Below are 22,770 nucleotides of genomic sequence, written 5' to 3' on the forward strand. Positions count from 1 at the left end.
AAGGAGGAGGAGGAGCAGCAGCAGCAGGAGCAGCAGCAGCAAGAACAGCTGCTGCTTCTCTGTGACCAAAGTTGAACTCAGCACACATCTATGGATATAAACATGAATATTAAGAAGATAGTGCATCTGGCAACATGTTTTTAAAATTAAACACTGCAGATTTGCCACTGGAACTTATGATAATCCCAACCATGAGGTTTTGACCAGAAATGAAATATTTCCTGTAGTTTGGAGGCCTCCAGTCCAATCAGAAAGTGGTTGGTTATATTCACAACCACCATGCCATTATTGTGAGAGTAGACACAACTTCCCTGGTAGGTTGGTATTGTGGCATTTACCATCCAGCACTATGTATGACCAACTTTTCTCCCCAGTGGCCTCCATAGCACCTTATAACACAGTAAAAGCATATAGCATGGGGGGGTGTCTCTTGGTCAGTTTGTGATTGCTTTCTTAAGCTTCTAAAACCAAAATGAGCAGTATCTTCAGTCACAGGGTCTGACCTTTTAATGGTGATGGGCAGCCAAGAATAGTGGCAATAGCCTGCATTATTTTGATGTTTTTGTGTATTCCTTGTCCAGTAATTCATTTTGAGGTGTCCTGTACCTGGCACTAAGTCTCAGTAAATAACTCATGTCTTCCTGGAAAAGTAATCAAGCTCCCTTGTTGTGTATTATTTGTCATTAGCCTACAAACCAGGAGATTTACACATGGCTAATTTCTATATCTTCAGCTTGGATAACTCACCCCTAGCCCTTTCTATCTTCCACCATTCCACTCCATTAAGATTTAAACCTTAAAGCTAAGTACCACCCCTCCCCCATTTGTTTATCTCATGTGCATTCTACTATCCTCTATGATTGTATTTGTTCTTTCTATTTTGTCTTGGGTGACAACTTTAAAAAAGTAAGATCATATGGAAACCTGTTATCCTGATTTTTTAATTATTTTTTTTGTGCAGTATAAGTGTTTATATAAATGAGTATGTGTGTGGAGGAAGAGACTGAGTAGTTTCATTTAGCACTTTGTACTTTATTTTGACAGGGTACCTCCCTGAACCTGGTACTCACGGACAACTTGATTGATTGGCTATGAAAACGAGAGATCCATATGTCTATCTTTGTTGAAGAAGTATGACCTATTTTTTATAAACCAGGTCATATTCTTTTCTTATTGTTTAGCTTTAAAAATTATTTGTGTACATGGGGGTTTGTAGTGCCTCAATAGTTTAGAATACTTGTCGGTCTTGCAGAAGATCCAGGTTCCATTCCCAGCACCTACATGGTAGATTCAATTTCAAAAAATCTAATACCCTCTTCTGATTTCACAAGTACTAGGCATGTACTTGCAGCAGGTAAATACATGCTGCCAAAACACATATACATTAAATAAATAAATAAATAGATAGATAGATAGATAGATAGATAGATAGATAGATAGATAGATAGATACATATATGTATGTACAAATAAAAAGATTTTTTTTTCACATTTTGGATGTATGATTACAACAGTTTCATCACAATTGGTATACTTTAGTTCACTGATCTTAACCAGTCTGTGCCTGTTCTTTGTATCCTCTTTTGTTGTTGTTTTTTGTTTGTTTGTTTGTTTGTTTTGTTTGTTTTGTTTTCTTCAAGACAGGGTTTCTCTGTGTAGCCCTGGCTGTCCTGGAACTCACCTTGTAGACCAGGCTGGCCTGGAACCCAGAAATCTGCCTGCCACCATCTGGCTTCTTTGTATCCTCTTAACAGTAACTTCTACAAGGAAGAAGATTACATTTTTATTAATTTAGTAAGTACAACTTACCACTTTTCTAAAATAACTTATTGTCATGCCCTTGTCATTTAGAATTTTCTCAGTGTGATTATGGAAGAATTCTGTGGTTCTGTGTTTCACATTCAAGCCTGTGATCTTCTGTGAGTTAACTTCTGTGTTTAATATAGGATCTATGCCTAGATGGTGAAGATGGTGGTGACGAGGGTGATGGTAGTAGTGGTAATGAAGATGATGATGAACATTTTGTATTTAGATGTGCATTTGTTTATAATCATATGCTAATAAGTTTATGTTTCCTTGGTGCTCCCTTTAGTCCTTTGTCAAGGAACAGTTGTTTGTATTCTCGTGGGAGCACTTTCAGGGCTGTCTTCTGCTCCACTGAATCCCTTTTCGATCTTTCCCCACCATGACACTATTTTGACAACTACAGATTAGGGCTTCACATCGAATCAGTTCTTTAATTTTTTCCTTTTCTCCCAACATTGTTTTTAACTATTATTGGTCTTCAGAAAATCCATGGAAACCTTGTCATTTTGTTGATGCCCACATATCACCTTCCTGGGCCATTGACTTGGTTGCACTGAATCTGGCGATCCAGGTAGGATAATGGATAAATAAAGTCTTCCTTCCTATCTACAAGTATGGACAGTTGTTTCTATTTATTTAATTTTATCATTTTATTTACTAGATTTTTACAGTTTTCCTCGAATAGGTACTGTATATGTTTTGATAGTTTGCATCTATGGATTTCATTTCAGAGACCCAATGCAAAAGCTTTCCTTTTTTGAATTTAAAACCCACTTAGTGGTAACAGTGTGTAGGAAAGAATTGACACCTTTCATTTATTTTAAGTCTTAAAATTATGCTGTGACTCATTATTATTTGTAAAAAGCATTTTTCTTGTTGGCATTCACTATTCAAGATTTTCTAACCTAACTCATATTCATCCATGAACAAGAGTCATTTTATTTCCTCCAACCCCCTTTTATTTTCCTTTCTTGTCTTATTGCATTGTCAAGGACATCTAGAACAGTGTTTAACAAGAATGGTGAAAGGCAGGGCATCTGCCCTTTATGACTGATCTTAGTGAGAAAGTTACAGATTTCAAATTGTGATAAACATGTCTTTATTGTTCTATCTGGAATTTATTAAGCTCGCTGTATTATCATGGATTTTAGCTTTCAATAAATATACAAACCTAGGGCCAGTATTTCTTCAATAGTATTGCTTTCTGTTTCTTCTTTATCCACTTTCTGGTATTTCATTAAAGAGATGTTATGTTAATAAGATATTCTGTGGTATGTGATATGTCTTACATTTTATTTATTAAATTTAATTTAAAAGTTAAATTAAAATTCAGTCTTGTCTCTGCATTTTATTTCATCAAATAGCATATATTTCTATCTTGAGAGTCACTATGGTTTTTCCCTAGCAATGTTTTTTTTTTCTATTTCTCATTTTATAAAGTTTACTTTTTTATAATAGGCATTTTTCTGTACAATAATCATTGTGTATCTCTTTTTATTTTCTTTGTATTTCCTTAGAATAAAATTTTCTTTTCTGACCAAATAAAATAGAATCCATTCATTCTTATTACCCATCCACTATTATATCATCCATGTTATTATTGGTTTAATTTTATTGAGCTGAGTTTCCATCTTTATTAGCAGTTTTCTGGTTGGAAGGACAGAACAGAAAAGCCTTTGTTGTATCATTAATTTTTTTTCCAATGTTAGATGTAACACTCTTCAGAGTACTGTAACAGAGGCTCTGAGTATTCAAGTGTTTCTTATTCTCCTGATACTAAGAATGTAACTTACTTAATGTACTTTTGGTCTCATGAGTTGTTGACCCATCATTTTTGCATAGTTATCTCATACATTTGGTTAAGTATAAAGCAGCCTCCATTCCCTTGGTAATAAACATATTTTTCAATTTTTTTCTCTTGTCTTTCCCAGACCATATTCACTTTAATTCTCTGAAATTTCAACATATTTAGTGATATCTAGAGACTTATTCTTGTAATGTGAACTGATTTTCCAAGTATTGCCTATTAACTAGTCTATACTTCCCTGTCTTCATTTATTGCAACATACTTTTAAATACATGTTTTCTTGTAGAAAAAGTTGTCTTTGAACTTTCTGTTCCTTTCCATCGATTTTCACTCTTATGCTGCCAGGTCCACCGTTCTTTGAGGATTGCTACTTTGTATCACCATCTAATATTTCATTTTTGTTATTGTAACATTAATTATGGTAGCCTCTAATTATTACATATCAATGATAATTGTAGATACATTTGTGTTTCCAGTGCTTTTAAATGGGAATCTGTACATTGTTATCATGTGTAATATGTACAACATTTGACTTCTTCATAATACTTTGAAATGGGAGAGATAAAGGTTATAAAAGTAATATAGGGGCTGGTGAGATGGCTCAGTGGGTAAGAGCACCCGACTGCTCTTCCGAAGGTCCAGAGTTCAAATCCCAGCAACCACATGGTGGCTCACAACCATCCGTAACGAGATCTGGCGCCCTCTTCTGGAGTGTCTGAAGACAGCTACAGTGTACTTACATATAATAATAAAAAAAAAGTAATATAAGTTTCAAATTGTTTCAACTCACTTATAGGATAATTATATTAACAAATTTGAAACAAGGACATGGTTCTTTATAGTTTTTTGTATTGGGGATGTAAAACTATAATGCATATTTTATGAGGATTCAATACTTCAGGGTTAAAAACTTATCCTTTACTTATATAGGAATTATATTTAGTGATCATTTTAGCTATCAATCTCATTTATTATTTATTAATTATTTTTGTGTTGTATATGTGGGGTGTAGTGTGTGTGTATACATTCTTGTATATGAGCTTGTAGAGGCCTAATGATTTCAGTTATCTTAATCGATCACTCTCCACCAAATATTTGAGACAAGAACTCTCATCAAAACTGGAATATTCTAGCAGGCCGTAGTGGCACACGCCTTTAATCCAAGCACCCGGGAGGCAGAGGCAGGCGGATTTCTGAGTTCGAGGCCAGCCTGGTCTACAAAGTGAGTTCCAGGACATCCAGGGCTATACTGTCATCTTGGGAAAAAAAAAAAACAAAAACAAAAACAAAAAAACAAACAAACAACCCCCCCAAACCAAAACCAAAACAAACAAACAAAAAACAACAACAACAACAACAAAAACCCCTGGAATATTCTATTTTGACTAAATTTTCCCTTTAAGAAGACCCCAGGATCTGCCTGTCTCTGTTGTTATAATGCTGGTACAACAGATATGTGCCTTCACGCCCAGGTTTTATGCATATACTGGTGTTCTAAACTCTGCTCCTCATGGTTACACAGCAAACACTTTATCCAGAGATCCATCTCTAATGGTTTTATCTATGTTATTATTGTTCTTCAGGAACATAGAGATATAACAAACCTTGAACTCATAGCATTAGTTTCAACATTACAGTTTTATTGAGATGTTTGTAGAATTAAGCACACCTTACCTCATTCATTTAGTAGTCAACTGCAAAATACAATAATTAAATGCTTACATCAAAGATTATTTATACCTACAAATGAGAAGTGACTCTCAGGGGGTGGATGGCACATTAAATGAAATAAGCAGTTTGTCCTTCAGTGCATGCATGCCTATTTCTGATGTGTGTTGAAAAGTTAGATAATATCCACATTTTATGGATATGTGGAATTTTGTGATGCATCTTATAGTTGTTGTATAGTTGTAATCATTTAAACAATTTCATAATAAAATAATCATTATCAGATATTGTCTATAATCTTGTCTACCATGAACCTTAACCACTAATTAAATACATATAAATGTATTAAAATGAAAAATATTGGAGGCAGAGGCAGGCATATTTCTGAGTTCGAGGCCAGCCTGGTCTATAGTTTCAGGACAGCCAGGGTTACACAGAGAAACCCTGTCTCGAAAAAAAAACAGAAAGAAAAGAAAAAAAAATCATTCAATACAAAAGCCTTCTTTCTATGAATCCCTTTACTTGGATATTTGCTAACACAGCTGAGGGTGGGGCCCTGTTGCTGAAGATACCACACATTTAGGATGCACAACTCAGATAATTCAATCTGGAACTGACTTTACAGTTTTTTTTTTTTTTTGAAGATTTATTTATTTATTATATGTAAGTATACTGTAGCTGTCTTCAGACAGACCAGAAGAGGGCGTCAGATTTCATTATGGATGGTTGTGAGCCACCATGTGGTTGCTGGGATTTGAACTCTGGACCTTCGGAAGAGCAGTCGGGTGCTCTTACCCACTGAGCCATCTCACCAGCCCGACTTTACAGTTTCTTAATACTATGTAGGCTGAGAAGAGGAGAAATCAGCTCAACAGCCATATCCAGCCACAATACCTATGCATCATGACAATTACCAGTGTGGTAAGATATTAATCGCTACAAGAAGTGACATTCTTGTGAATATGGCAACTAAGAGCTATCTAATTGGATTTGAAGCCCACTCAAGGGAGAGAAATCATGCATGGTACTGATGTAGCCAGCTTCTCGGGGTAGTGAGGTCATGGACTTAAGAGAGAATCTACTGCCACCACTTTAATAGAGCACCATTGATTCCATATTGTAATCTAAATCTTATCCTTATATTCATGGATAAGAGTAGCCATCACTGTTATCCCCACTCATGAAAGACATTTCTCATAACAAATGGAAGCCATCACAGAAAGCCACAACTGGACACAATCCAGAGATCATGGGAGCCCAGTCCCAGTTGATATACATATGTCACACACAGGTCCTGCATCTATGCCCAAAGGAACAACAAGCAAGAAGGGTCTGGAAGATTTTAGAACCAGATTATCAGGAAGTCTTCTGTAAGCAGTCTTTCCTTAAAAAGGCTGCACAGATAATAACTACAACAATGGCAGTATCAATACAAATGATAATATTAATGGAAAGGGAAAATATCAGAGTCTTGCCCCTAGACAAAGAACTACAGCAACCAATGACTACTGAGAGAGACACAATGTGCCTCTATCAGAGTTGAGCACCCTTATTGGTTTTCCACTGGAGAGTGGTCAGCCTTGAAACCATATACACACAAACAACACAAATAGATTCAGCACGTTATATATTTTATACATGTGCAGAGACATATATAGTAAGTATAATAAAATAAAAAGAGGCTCTCAACCTGAGAGGAGTGACTAGAGGGTGTAAGTGATACAATTTTATTGCAAGGGAAAACATTAAAAGTAAAAATTCAATAAAACAGTATATGTTGATCTGGAAAATTTGAGACCTCTCAAAATTCTGATGTCTTTAAAAATTTACTTTGCACAATGAAATTGAATGTTAAAAGACAAACTTAGCATTGGAAGTAAAATTTTAGAGACATATTTCAAATCATGTAATGTTAATTATTTTACAAAAGTATAATGTACAAAACTAGAAATAGTATTTATTTATTGAAAGAAATGTACATGAGAATTCCATTTAGCCTGTCTAAATGTCGCAATGGATGAAGCAGTGAAATTCAAAAATACTTGGAATTGAGCTAGGAAAAATTGATTTTTAATCCCAATATCCACTTTGCTGTGTGAAATCTCCTTTGGTGGGTGGTGTCTGAAAAGCTGCTTAACTGACAAGTGTGTTTGCACCTGTGTATAATTTATAAATTCATGGCTAGAACATTAAAGGGGTCTTTGACTGACTTCCAATTATTAAATTTTACCTTTTAATATTCAAACCCGCATACACATGTTTCCGATGGCAAAGCTGTTATTCATTTAATTTTGGAGCCATTATATCTAGGCGTTTTAATTAAAATATTTTATTTATAATCATCATTATTTTTCATTTTTGTTGTTGTTCTTGTTTTGTCAGATATGCTTGGAAGTCAGAAGTGGTACATTCCCGTTGCTTGTCTCCTCCCATACTTTACATGGGTCAAGGGATGACTTCAGTCTGTCTGTCTTGCACTACAGCTGCTTTATGCACGAGGCTAGCTCACTGGCCCTGAGCAGTGTTTTCGTTGTAAAATTCCAATGTGGGGGTTATTCAGAAAGTCATGTTAATCCTATTGACAGATTATTAAACTCTCAATTTGGCTGCAGGGTTAGGTCCTATAGTTCCAAATACCTGAAACGGAAGCAAGAGAATCAATCACCTGAGCATAAGAACTCAAGACCATCCTGGGTGTCATACACTTCAGAAAATGAATATATTCGATTTTAAGTGTCTAAATTTATGACTGGCATTATTAACTATAGGCATATGTGTATACACATATACATACATACACACATGCAGATAGTGTTAATATTACACTAGTATGAAAGGAAAAACAAGTTTCCGGTTCATATTAAAAAACTCTTAAGTTTTACAGCATGTACATTAGCTGTGACACTAGCAAATTCAAGCCTGGTATTTATGCAAGTATGTGCACCAGAAACCATGTGCAAAAATGTTCATGGAAATTTCATTTAAATCAGCTAAAGTTGGGAAACTTGCAAATGTTAGTGAACATGAGAAGGGTTAGGTAACAGTTAATCTGTTTCCAGATAACCAAAATAACACATCTGCTCCTCTCAAAGCATGTGGACTTCCCGCTGATGTATGAGGGGCGAGGTCAGAGGATGACTGCGTTCTGAAAAGGTCTATCCCAAGGAGAGAGCCAACTAAGGCTAAGGAAGACATAATGGTGGGCTTTTTTTTTTCTAGACTGTTTGTCCTGATAGTAGAGCATACATCTAAGAGATGTGCACTTACTTAACGCATGCTGAATCACAATAAAATAGATGCATCAACTATAGTAAAGAGTTTCCAGACTTGGGGTGGAGGGAGTCAGAGGATGATAGAATAGAGTGGAGAGGAGTCTTTGTCCCTGGCTGGCTCGCTAAATTCAGTGTTTGAGCACTGGGGACCTGCCAACTCAGATCTCCAATCCTCAGAGGCTCACAAACTTCCTGCTTGGAGTCGCTTGAGGATGGATGTATATGGGCACACAGAATGAAAACAGATTCAGCCACCCTTCAGTTCTACACAGTTGTACAACAGGATCGGTGGAGAGAAGAGCAAAGCTGTGCGGAGAACACAAGATGAGAGAGTTAGTGGCAGCTTTTCAGTGGATGGTTTCCGTTTCTGGGGTGCGGGGGGTGGACCAGATAGGCAGGTATGGCTCTGGGTCCCACAGGGACTGACCTTTGTTCTCCTGCTCTCTAATAGCGGAAACTAAGCCTTACAGATAGAAAAAAAAAAAGGCTCCACCGCTTTGCTTATTGTTTTGAGTTTAAATCGCAAACCAGCGGCAGTGAAGGGAACCTCTTCTAGGGGGAAGCTCTGGAGCGCAGCGCGCACAGACTTCTCTGCAGGACCAGCGCGGTGGCTCAGTCCCAGGAGCCACAAACTTGCCAGGATCAGAGACAAATTAACTAAACCCACGTCGAGCTCATTGCACTTTCGAGACGCGCGAGTGCATGAAAACTCCTGCGAGTTCCCTGGGAAAAGAAACCATGCCCCCCAGGTCTCTCCCCAACCTCTCCTTTCCCACGGAGGCGAATGAGAGCGAGCTGGTACCCGAGGTGTGGGAAAAGGATTTCCTGCCTGACTCAGATGGGACCACCGCGGAGTTGGTGATCCGCTGTGTGATACCATCCCTCTACCTAATCATCATCTCGGTGGGTTTGCTGGGCAACATCATGCTGGTGAAGATATTCCTCACCAACAGCGCCATGCGGAATGTCCCTAACATCTTCATCTCTAACCTGGCGGCTGGGGACCTGCTGCTGCTGCTGACCTGCGTTCCAGTGGACGCCTCCCGTTACTTCTTTGATGAATGGGTGTTCGGCAAGCTGGGCTGCAAACTCATCCCGGCCATCCAGCTCACCTCGGTGGGGGTTTCTGTGTTCACTCTCACTGCCCTCAGCGCTGACAGGTAAAAAAAAAAAATTACAGGTAGCAAAGGGGCAGACTGGAAAAGAGATGAACAGGGGCACGGGGCTAGGATGACTGGAAATTGGAGTGTGCTACCAAGAAAAGGATGTTGGGAAAGGTTAGGGTAGAGGTGGGGGGAAGGAAAGTATATGTATATAAGGAAAGCTTAGTGAGTCGAATTAAAACATAATGAGAAGTGGAGCTTAAAATTACAAAAAAGTATTTAATACTTAAAATTGCACCAACTTTAAACTTGCCTGCATTCCTCCACACACTTGGGGAACCTTACTATGCACAGAAAATCTACAGCATAGAACAAGTTCAAATTCACTTGTCTCCTGGAATTTTTTTTTTCTCCAAGCCCGCACAGTGTACTTTACTGATTCAGTAGGGTGGCATTCTTCTATGTTAGAACTTTAAGTTTAACTTTAGGAAGCTGCTTAGTTCAGCCTATGCACTATTTACAATATGAAGTAAATATTAGTCTGAGGGAAACCATTAGAACAATAGGTATTCTTCAAAAAATAGACTCTAGTAGGCCATCAATGGGGAGAGAGGCCCTTGGTCTTGCAAACTTTATATGCCCCAGTACAGAGGAATGCCAGAGCCAGGAAGCAGGAGTGGGTGGGTTGGGGAGGAGGGCGGGGGAGGGTATAGGGGACTTTCCGGATAGCATTTGAAATGTAAATGAAGAAAATATCTAATAAAAAATTGTTAAATTAAAAAAATAGACTCTCATATCTCGTTTAAAAAATATTATAGTTTTCTATTTCTTGTTGAAATCAAGTGATTTCCTCCCCACCCCCTATAATGCTAAATGTTAACGTCTCAAGACAGTGCTATGAACACAACCTTCATTAACAAATCTGCTTCCACGTACTCTAGCACTGTGATATATCCATTGTTCCACTTGTCATTTTCCATGTGCAGATCCTTAAGTTTGGATAATGTAAGTCCTCCTGAGATTTCTAAGAGGAAAACCTAGGAGGCTACAGCTGTTATCCCTGGCTGCCTGCATCGTGCTTTCGGGTCTTTGCAGGAAGGAATGTCTGAGTGGGTGACTGGAGGCAGTGTATATAATTAGGTATCATTTTTGGAGCTGTGGTTTCATTGCCTTGGGGATGAAGGACAGAATGAAGTTATTTAGCTAAACAATTTAACTTGAAAATGATATTCACTCACCTTATTATTTTGCATATTGAATTATTAATGAGTTTGGATTTGAGTTTCTTGGGACTGGCTATAATGTCCTTATACCAATTGGGAATTGAAGAGTTACTTTTATTGGAAGTAAGACAATATTCCGTGGAGGGTCTTTTGTTGTTGTGACGTAGATACTTATTTTATAAAATATGTAATTTTTAAATGCTCATGGAAAAGTGATTAAAATTGTTAAATACCTTATGAACCTTATTTTGTCTTCTTGGTACCAGTTCCATTATCTTTCAGAAAGTTTACTTGAACTTCAAAGCTAAAATATGACATTGAAGCTGGGCTGCCCTTCTTCAGGTGACCTATTCTAATCAGACTGTTAAAGAAATAAACTTAATTAGAATAAAACACAATATTAGCAAACACCATCAGTGAAATCTACACCAAGCATCCTTTCAAAAAGAGGATCTATATTCCTTTTTAAAGGGTGGCATTTGTAGCAAGATCAGAGCTTGAGTTTATTGCAAACAAGTTTTCTAGTCTATTGTCATGGAAACAAGTTTGCCTGGCTCAGAGACCCAAGACTGAAGAGCCTCCTGTATTTAGGACTTTTTGAGGTCATCATATGCATACCAGGGGGATTATAATGATAAAGACTGGTGGATTGCCTCTTATGGACAATTGAGTATCCTGGCTGTTTTCAATTTGGGTTTTATTGGAAGCTTAAATTTTTAAAAATGTCAAAAACATATAACAGGGACAAAAAGGGGAAAAAAAAACAGGTGTAAGGAAAGTGAAAGTAGACAACTATAGGGTGACCTGTATTTTAAGGAAAGGTGATTACGTTTTCTGAGAGCTTTTGAATTGTCATCTCAAAAAGAAAAGTTACCTCTTATAGTGTGGATCCAGCTGTGATTTTTATAGAGTCATAGTCACAGAAAGAACTGCAATTTCTGCATCTAATTTATTATTTTATTATTAAATACAATATGCTATCTTATGCCAGAATGCAGTAAATTATGTCTTTTACTCAATTGATTTTAATCACTGCTAGGTTGCTTCCATGTTCCTTCTTCTTAGAAGGAACATCATTGACTTAAGATGCACTGTGTTGTTGCTGAGTATTAATAATATTGATTCCATAACTTAGTTATAGCTCATGATTACTTGTTTATTTGTGTCACACATAGTAAGTAAGGAGGGAATGTGCCAGGCTGGATATTACTGCAGCTGGATCTTCAGTGCCGCCTTTATTTGTACATATTTTGCCGGGAAAGGTGTGATAGAATAATACAAAACATATGCTCCTAATTTACTGTTACCTATTTAGAAAAAAAAAGACTAAGAGTTTCAACATGACATGATGCTTTAAGAGAAGGCATATGCTTCTCTAAATAGCAGACTTCTGTTGTTTCCAGAAATTCACTGTGATTGTGCACCCCCTACTCTGGACAGCTTGCAGGAAGCCTGAGGCACAAATGCCCACTGCTGCATCAGTCCTGTTGAAAATTGTTTCTAAGCATGACTTACGTGCAGATCTGAAAAATATTAGTAAAGTAAAGGCAGAATGAGGTCTCAACTCTTATCTTAGAGGCTCTGCCTTATTCAATTATTGGAAAAGTCCAGTCAACCCTCCTCATTGCACAGCGGTCATAGATGACTTGGAAGCTTGATGTCCATTGAACATCACTTGACAGTGACCATTGTATACTACCATTCTATCCTAACCCAGTGCTCCGCTTACCACAGGTGCTCTTCATTAACGTTGTCCTTATTACTCAAGCCAACAACCATTTACTGAGAAGCCACGGTGTGCTCTCTGCATTCTCCTGTGCACTAGAGAAGCAATAATGAGAAATAGCTTTGCTTCTGTCAACATATGGTTCACACCTGGACTTTTGCTGGCCTCATTTCTGTACAATAAAGCTTGATAAGCAAAGAAAGGGAAGTTTAAGTAGACATGCTTAAAGAAACAGATTTTGAGATGTTTTGATCATTTTTTTCAAGAAGTAAAAATGAGCTAATTCTCTAATTTGTATTATGATTAAATTCAAATTTATATTTCCATTAAATTTATACCCCATACAGACATGAATGAGATTCAAACTGATGAGTAAATCTATTGATGCTTAATAAATGAATGATGGTTATACATCTCTATATCTGCCTTTGGATTGGCTATTCTTTAATTCCGCTTTCAATTAGAAATATCTCTCTGAGACTATTTGTAAGAGAAAAATGTAACAGCTTACACATATTTGCTATACTGCAGAGTTTAATTAAATAGGTTTTTTGCTGAAGGACATCTTTCTTATGTTTTATGTAAATATTTGAAGAAAGCATGATAAAGCATGCCCACTTTAATATGCATTAGATGGCTTTACTTATCTCTTTATATACTTTTAAAGATATACTAGCAGCATTAATATTCTTTCACAGCTGGATCTATGGATCAGTGGTAGAGTGCTTGCTTGCCTTGCATACATGATATCCTGTTTTTTTTCTAGTACTTCTGCCTCCCCAACAAACAAACACAAACAATAATTGTAAGCTGTATTACAGCACTGATAGCATTGGTAGGTAACCTGTTCTTTTTGTATTGTAATTCTTTGTTTATAGAATTTACACTACTGTCTTTTCATTCTGTTAGATATTATTAAGAGATTTCCTGAGCTATAACTCATCTTTCTTGCTGGAGGTGAAGAGAGTCATCCCTGTTCAAATGGTCCCTCTTATCATTGCCCCACTCTCCTGCTGGATTTATTTTCCTAAATGAATTTTGGCCTATGGCCAGTAATCTAATAAGATTTTAAGTTTCTTTACCATCTTTTTAGGGGCATAGTGCATATTGTAATCTGAAGATTTGCGTCTTCCTAAAATTCATAAACCACAATCTTTTCCAACAAAGCATTGGTAATAGGTAATAGGACCTTCAGGGTGTGGTTAGGTCTTTAGAGTAGGGCTGTTTTGAGAAGTACCCCAGAAGGACCCGGTAGAAGACACAACTTATGTACTTTGAGCAAGGGCACAGTGAAACCACCAACTGGACCACTCTGTGGGTAGAAAGAAAGCCTTTTGGGGGAACAAGGTGCCAGGCTGCCTCTAAGAACAGAGGCTAACAGCTGGTCTGGAAAGCAAGTAGGTTTTATATGACAATCCCCAGGATGGGGGTCTTTGAGCAGATCAGGATGCTCAGACTGATCAGGAGTGAGATGCCCTTGCCCAGGCAGTCCAGGTAGTTGACTGTTAGGGGAGAAGGGAGGTAGTGGCTTTCCTGGTAACAAAAACCAGTTTAAAAAAGTCCTGAGGAATGACGAGTTTAGGTTTCTGTTTACCCATAAAATCCTTCTGTTTACCCAGCCAGCATCCTTCTGTTTAGGACACTGTTACCAGCACTGTCGTTTTGGGGGCCTGCTTTGGATCTAACATTTGCCATCAAGGGAAAACTCTCTCACCAGGCATTGAACTTGTCAAAGCTTTCATCCTGGACTTTCCACTTTCCAGACTGCATAATAACTTTCTGGGGTTCATAATTCACCAAGTCTAGGGTATTTTAATTTAGTATTTTAACTTACCTATAACTAATTCTCTGAAAGTGTATTACCAGATATGCTATGGAGAAAGGCATCTTCCTTTTATTTTTTAAAAATATGAAGGGCATTGAGAATGTCCCTTTTGGTCCTTTGCTATCTAAAAGAAGGCTTGTTATAGAGATTGAATATCCGTCTTATTCCTCCTCCTCAATTAAACACTTACATTCAGCCACCTTACCGATGTATGTATGTATTTTGGTAATTTGCCCTTATGAGTTATCTGATAAGCGTTATCAGTCAATAGATATGTAACTGTCAGGAGGGAGATGTTTTTATCCATACTTCACAGTGAAAATAAAGAGGACTTAAACTTCTTTTCTAAATGATATCATAGGCAATAACAAATTAGTCTGACTGAAATTCCTTTCTATTATATATTATTATCTCTTAGATATACTTTCAAATACCTTTAAAGACAAATATAACTTGCTTTTGTACAATTCGGTTCGCTTGAGTTTTCACTCCTTAAAAGTGTGGAATTGGGCATGATAGGTAGGGATTAGGACACAGTATCTCAGAATGTGAGTCCTGTACCACCTGATCTTACTGCACATTACCACCAATACACAAGAGATGAGAAGAGAGGCTTCTGTATGATCTAAAACAATTAAACTAATCTATAAAAACAGGGAAGCCTTCAGTTATCAGTTTTCTCAATTGGATTGTGGAGAAAAATCTCGCTCTGGTCTAGGGTTTGTTGATGCTAAGGAAAAATGTTCAAAGTCCCAAACACCTAATCTATGAGGATAGAATCAAGGTAGAACGCAAATGCATTGCTTTGTGGACCTTTGGTAATTCAGTTATTTTCCTTAGATAGCATTATAATGATAGGTTGGAAATGAAAGTATTTAAATATAAAATCTAATAGCTGGTCACATTCAATGTGTACTGTACATTGACTTAAGACAAAGTCATTGTGAAAAAGCCAGTTTCCACTGCTCAAAAAAATCCATTTTTAAATATTTTCTTCTTTCTTCTTGTGTTCTGTGCCAATAAACCCTGCAATGAATTGTAGACACTGATATGCCAGGGAATTTGTATATTCCATACATTAGGAAATGGCCAGGGGAGAAAAAGTGTTGGCACCTCTATTGCCAGTGAGATTTATTTTCTTCTCCCTCCCCCTCCCTCCTTCTCTCCCTTCCTACCCACCTCCATTCCTCCTTTTCTCCTTCCTTCCTTCCTAGAGAGTAACTTGAGACTTTTGTCCTAGGTACAGAGCTATCGTGAACCCCATGGACATGCAGACGTCTGGTGTGTTGCTGTGGACCAGTTTGAAGGCAGTGGGCATCTGGGTGGTCTCTGTGTTGTTGGCGGTCCCTGAAGCTGTGTTTTCAGAAGTAGCACGCATTGGTAGCTTGGATAACAGCAGTTTCACAGCATGCATACCCTACCCACAAACAGATGAGTTACACCCAAAGATTCATTCTGTGCTTATTTTTCTTGTCTATTTCCTCATACCCCTTGTTATCATCAGCATTTATTATTATCATATTGCAAAGACTTTAATTAAAAGTGCACACAATCTTCCTGGAGAATACAATGAACATACCAAAAAGCAGGTAAGCTGATTCAGGATGTGTGTGTGTGTGTGTGTGTGTGTGTGTGTGTGTATGTGTGTATTTGTAAGGATGCTAGTCAAAATTAGTGACTGCTATTTTCTGCTTTATTTTATGGATTGTCCATCCTATGAAATACAAAGACAGACCTGGGCATTCATTTGCTTTAGCTGAAAGGATTCTTGGGGAATTTCTTACATGTGCTTGCATAGCATGGTGAAGAGATCTACCTGGCCATGGGCTGTGACTCTAACAGCAGGAGGGAGAAGGTTGTAGGCAGGATGTTCCCTGGAGCTTACTGGTCAGTTAATCTACTATGTGTGCATAGGTTTCAGTGACAGAACCAATCTGTAAAGATAGAGAATGATAGCAGGAAATACATGTATGCCAGCTTTTGACTTCCACACATATGCACATGCACACACATACACACATGCACACCCATGAATACATATGCATACACATGCATGAATTATAAATAAAAAGAAATCAATGTTTGTTTTTAAGCTTTTTACATGAAAATATTTTTACAAAGTTCAAGATCATCAATCTGAAAATTTTTCATTTTAAGAATAAATTGATTATCTTCTTCTAGTATCCCTGTAAGGGCATCAGAAAGAGCAAAGAAGGATATCTCTTTAATGATCATGGGGCAGTGCCAAGGGCTGATCATGAGGCTTGAGTGGGTAGCATTAGAGGAGGCTCTAGAAACTGCAGAGAAGCAGAGAGAATGAATGTAAAGCCAAAGGCAGCTGCTGGTTGGTACTTGGTGGTTGGTAACTGTTCAACCTTTTCCATAAAGATCATACAGGAGTTGAAAATTGGTAACATGTAGATTAGCTACATTTGTTGTTGTTGTTAAAGAAAATGCACTAATAATTTTGGTTAATGCTATTTGTGTGAAAGCAAAAGTGAACAAATGTTCTAGTGTGAAAGTTTCTTATATATTTCCATATTCCTGGAGAGAAAACTCTAAGGGGTCAGAACTCCTGTAACTACCAAGGTTACAGAGAGGTGATGGACACTTGTTGCCAATTTGAAGGCAAACAAATTTAATCCGAGATTACTAAAATGTTAGTGGTGGGTTAGATGGAGTAAGAGAATGGAGCTGTGAGCCACTGATCAGAAGCAGGTGGAGGTTGCTATGGTGCAGAATAGCCTTCATTAATTAAGAACTGTCATGAAGAGTTGAAACTCATTTTAAAGACTTAGTGACTCAATGTTTCAGATAAATGAATGATTTGTTACCCATGTATCTGGGATCCTGGAAACCAAATATCCATGCTATAGGAGCATCGTGTCCTTTATGTATACTTCACTCAGAGTTCTGTAATCCAATTTGTATTATAATGGGACACTTGATTTTTTTTTATTTCTTTTAAGTTGAGTTTCTCGTATAGTCACAGCTTTTTTTCTCTCTTTTGAATCATCAGTTCTATCTTTTTTTTTTTTTTTTTTTTTTTGTTGCAAGTTTCTCTTTGAAGTCTTATAAGCTCTGATTGGGTAACTGGTTCTTGACACTTGCTAAGACACCATCTCAAAGCTTACCTGAAAATGTATCTCTAGCTTCAGACTGCCATGGAAGTTTAAAGCCATGTTGCATCATCTAGAGAGGCCACACAGAGGATTCTAAATTCCACACTCACACTTCTTAAAATGGTTAGTTTGTCCAGCTTAGCCCACTGAGATGCATCATCACTACCACAGCATCCCTCATGAGTGTCGGCTACACTCACCCTGCCTTTCAGACTTTCCAGTTCTTTCTGGAGTATTCTGAATGCTGACTAATGGCTTCATCTCAGAAAGTGTAGTGACTGCTGTTAGTGTCTTCTGATCTACTGTGCCCACTCACACTGTTATATTTAACAATTTAAGCAAATGGGAAATAAGATCTAAATCTTGTACTCTAGACTTTAGGTTAAAATATTAAATGTCTAACTTTGAATACTACGTATTTCATCCCTGAGGACCTTCTTACAAAGCAGTAAGCATAGTATGCATTCTATTAAAAACAACCCTAAAATCTAATCCAGTTTATCGTACTAGTGTTGATATTTTTCTTAGAAATTAAAAATTATTTTATCTATCTATCTATCTATCTATCTATCTATCTATCTATCTATCTATCTATCTATATCTATCAATCATCTATGTATCTATCTGTGTATCTATGTATCTATTTATGTCTGTCTGTCTGTATCTATCATCTATCTATAGCTATCATTCATTTATATATCTGTCATCTATATATCTATGCATCTATCTGTGTATTTATCTGTGTATGTATGTATGTATCATCTATTTATAGCTATCCATCCATTTATATATCTATCATCTATTTGTGGTGTGTGTGTAAACATGCATATGCATGCCATAGTGTGTGTGTGTTTGTGTGTGTGTGTGTGTAACAATTTGAGGGACAGTTTTTTTGGAGTTCTTCTTTTACCATGTGGGTCATGAATATTGAACTCAGTTTGTCAGGTTTGGCACCATATGACTTTAGCCATTGAGCCATCTCTCCAGTCCCAGAAAAAAAATTGTAAGTTAGGAGCCTAAATCAATGTCTATTTGTTTGTTTTTTATTATCTACTTGTATTAAAGAGGGGCAGAGGAGATAAATAGATAGTGATATCTAGCATAAAAATTAGTCCTCTTTCATCAGGTCATTTTTTACTTGTTTAAATACCCTGATATTTAGAAAATATGTACACTTGAGTGTATTTTGTTTAATTTATTATTTTAATATAAACAAAATAATTTATGATTTTACTAACATCATCCTATCTTAAGTAAAGGGAAAACATTTTAAGGCATTCATTAAGATTACTGTTTGACATGAAGATAGTAATTTATAATTTATCATCTGATCTTGTGTAATAGTAAATATATTCAGGAGAATATGATGTAGTAACCATAATTGTCCTGGTCAAGCTGTTAGAGCAATCACTTTGATGAGCTGATGAGGTAAGGATACAGTTCTTGTGTTTGGGATCATCTCATGCCCTGACTAACCTTGCCTCTGTGGCTGCAGCTGACTCCATTTCCTTTTGACCAGTGGGTGTCTTTGCTCTTCACAGATGGAGACACGGAAACGCCTGGCTAAGATTGTTCTGGTCTTTGTGGGCTGCTTTGTCTTCTGCTGGTTTCCCAACCACGTACTCTACTTGTATAGGTCTTTCAACTACAAGGAGATAGATCCTTCTCTTGGGCACATGATCGTCACCTTAGTGGCCCGTGTTCTGAGTTTCAGCAATTCCTGTGTCAATCCCTTTGCTCTTTACCTGCTCAGCGAAAGCTTTAGGAAGCACTTCAACAGCCAGCTCTGTTGTGGGCGGAAGTCCTATCCCGAGAGGTCCACCAGCTACCTCCTCAGTTCTTCAGCAGTAAGAATGACTTCTCTGAAAAGCAATACAAAGAATGTGGTGACCAATTCTGTCCTGCTCAATGGACATAGCACAAAGCAAGAAATAGCACTGTGATGGGATACCATCTAATTCACTCTTGGAAAATACCATTTTCAAAGTTTTTCCATTATTACTGAGCGAAGCAGAACTAAATAATGTCCACATTTATACTGCTCCCTAGCTAATTCATCAGGAGAGCTCATGATTGACTCAAGTGCAAAGCAAATACTTTTGTCTGAATAGAAAGAATTTTACATTACACTATACACGTCTATACTGCACACACATAACTCACATATCTTCTGCTAACATTGGTCTACAAATTCCCTTGAGATTTAAGGTGTTTAAACAAGCAAATGTGGCATATTTACTTTAAATTCCTTTTATCTTAAATCATAGAGAGCCGGGCGTGGTGGCGCACGCCTTTAATCCCAGCACTCGGGAGGCAGAGGCAGGCGGATTTCTGAGTTCGAGGCCAGCCTGGGCTACAGAGTGAGTTACAGGACAGCCACGACTACACAGAGACACCCTGTCTCGAAAAACCAAAAAAAAAAAAAAAAAAAAAAATCATAGAGAACATTTCCATAATGACTCTGTAATTTAATGAGAGGTAATAATTAAACTCCTATTTTTTGAAATATAAATTACATCATTCTTCCGAGTAAATTTTATCCATAATTAGTATATATATATGTATATATATTAGATATATATATCTTAATTTGAAAAAATTTTCAAAGTGGAGCTTAGTAATTGTTCATTAATATTTATTGTTCTTTGTATAATTATAATTTATAGAAAGGTTTGTAAGTTCTAGATATTGTATTGGAAAGTGTGATGGCATTTTACTATGAATTATAAATTGATATATGAATGTGAGTCACCCTGTATGTGTAAAAGAGATACAATATGCTCCAAATTTCAATACTGTTACTTATATGTTTGCATGACAATTTTTGTGAACACCTAAATTCGATACAAATTGACTGGTTCTGCATAGATAATAAGATTTGTATAATTCTGATGAGCATTTGCTCTTGCATCTGCCAACTTACAAATGTATGGGATCTCAGGCATTTTTTTCTCTGCATGATATCACAGTTTTCTCCAAATAAACATCTTTCCATTTGTAAGCAAAATATAAGTGTTGCCTTTATTAAACTCTAAATGCTACCTATACAAAATGTCTAATACTTGAATTTTTCATGCTATATTTCCTTCCAAATGAGTTAAGGTGATTTTTCTGGAACATTAAGCTTCCCTTTAAACATCCCTAACCCACAGTAAAGGCATGAAATAATCATCTGGGCACAGGAATTGAAAAATAAATGTAAACAATTTACCTATAGCATTTGATAATATGAATGATAATAGATACTAATCAAGTGTTTGCTATTTTTTTGGGTTTGTTACCAGAGTTTCATATATAATTATTTTCTTCAAATAAACTCTTAAAAGAATAAAAGATGCGACTAATTTTCTAGGTTATGTAGATGCTCAAATTCAGGGGGATCTTGATTCAGGATGATGATACAATTCTACAAATTAAATGAGAATGGTAATACATTAATGAAATACAAACTTGGCCATTAGCTTCCTTTAAGTTCATGGAAAGGACACCTGTGAAGTAGTTCCTGTTTTCTTTATTTTATAGGTTGGGAAATTGAGACTCAGCTATAGGTAGTAACTTGGAGAAGATTATTCTGCTGTGTGGATAACTTGGAATATGAAAGCAGATCCCACATCGTACCCACTACTCTACTGCCATTCAGTTGTAGCTGTCTACATCTGATTGCAAGTTTCAGGCAAGCTGCTGGTGTATTTACCATGGTCTCACACAATGTGTACTGAGTTGAAGTTGATTTTGAACATCTTTTAAACTTCTGTTCTTTCTTTCTCTCTCTTTCTTTCTTTCTTTCTTTCTTTCTTTCTTTCTTTCTTTCTTTCTTTCTTTCTTTCTTTCTTTCTTATATCTAAGTACACTGTAGCTGTCTTTAAACACTCCAGAAGACAGAGTCAGATCTCATTACAGATGGTTGTGCAACCATGTGGTTGCTGGGATTTGAACTCCGGACCTTCGGAAGAGCAGTCGGGTGCTCTTACCCACTGAGCCATCGCACCTGCATATTTTAAAGTTCACTCACTGCAATCAGTAGAATCGTCGCCTAGGAATGTCCATGAAGAATATTAAGGTGATAATGGACACATAGGAAACATTACAAGACTCATTCACATAGATCATAGTGGTTCTTTTAGTTTCATGTATGTAGAAATATATGATATGTTGTAAAAACACATGCATATATCCTATAATATTTTATATGACATTAAAACTAAAAGGGTATATACATATACTAATTATGAATTCCTAAGAATTTAGAGTTCAAGGGAAAACAATTGTGAGATATTTTGTATATGGGAATGCCAGGGCCAGGGTGGGTGGGTTGGTGAGCAGGGGCAGAGGGGAGGGGATAGGGGATTTTCGGAGGGAAACTAGGAAAGGGAAACTAGGAGGGAAACTCTTTGAAATGTAAATAAAGAACATATCTAATAAAAGAAAAGAATCCATCCACTCATGTTTGTAAGAAAAACAACTATTTATGAAATGTCTTAGAAAAAGTTTCCCTAGACATTTTATGAAAATGTTTTCCTATAAAGATATCAATGGCAAAGACCAAGCAAAGACAGTTCTTACTGCCAAACGATGATAGTAGGGTAAATTAGTCCAAACTTACCTATGAAGTACACAGAACAATAGTAAACCAACTGAAGGGTGCAAAGCAGTCTGAAATAGAGTAAACAGTCTTACTTTTATTGAGTATATGAAATATGTCTTATTATTCAACCATCCTCCTTAAAACAGGAGACATGAAGGAAATAAATACCTTCTATATGCTTGAGAACAGGGCTTAACCTCACAGTTATCTCCTACACATAAGATGGAATAGTGAGTAACATTACAAAGATTAAATATGTGATGTTGTCAGACAACACTTGGCATAACAGTAAATGTTTACAGAAGGTACTGTCTAGCATACTTTACAATTGACTTGTGTCACCTGGTGGGATGATCAGAAAACTTATTAAACACTATGATAGCTAGCACTCTGTTCTTCATAAGGATCATTATGTCAGCTCTTTACAGGAGCATTGCTCTAATTTGTATCCAATGCATAAGGAATTTGAGTGTTACCAGCAGGCAAAACACATGAGGAAGAGCTCATCATTTATCCCTCCTTACTGGTGGTTTCTAAATTTACATGAAATCATTTACTGCTTATGGACATTTTAGTCAAAGTAAGACTGAATATGCCCCGATGAGCTCATTAAAGGAAGCCATCTAATAACATT

At 36.8% G+C, this 22,770-nt stretch overlaps 1 protein-coding gene across 1 annotated transcript; it reads left to right on the forward strand.

Moving 5' to 3' along the window:
- The first annotated feature begins 9,203 nt into the window (after positions 1 to 9,203).
- On the forward strand, positions 9,204 to 19,824 carry Nmbr (neuromedin B receptor). The gene is made up of 3 exons (XM_021175163.2): positions 9,204 to 9,712; positions 15,670 to 16,018; positions 19,093 to 19,824. Exons 1-3 carry the CDS (start codon positions 9,255 to 9,257, stop codon positions 19,492 to 19,494), a joined length of 1,209 nt encoding a protein of 402 aa, XP_021030822.1. The 5' UTR covers positions 9,204 to 9,254; the 3' UTR covers positions 19,495 to 19,824.
- Positions 19,825 to 22,770: the final 2,946 nt, after the last annotated feature.

This window comes from Mus caroli, chromosome 10, assembly GCF_900094665.2.
Source record: "Mus caroli chromosome 10, CAROLI_EIJ_v1.1, whole genome shotgun sequence".
Taxonomy (NCBI): Eukaryota; Metazoa; Chordata; class Mammalia; order Rodentia; family Muridae; genus Mus; species Mus caroli.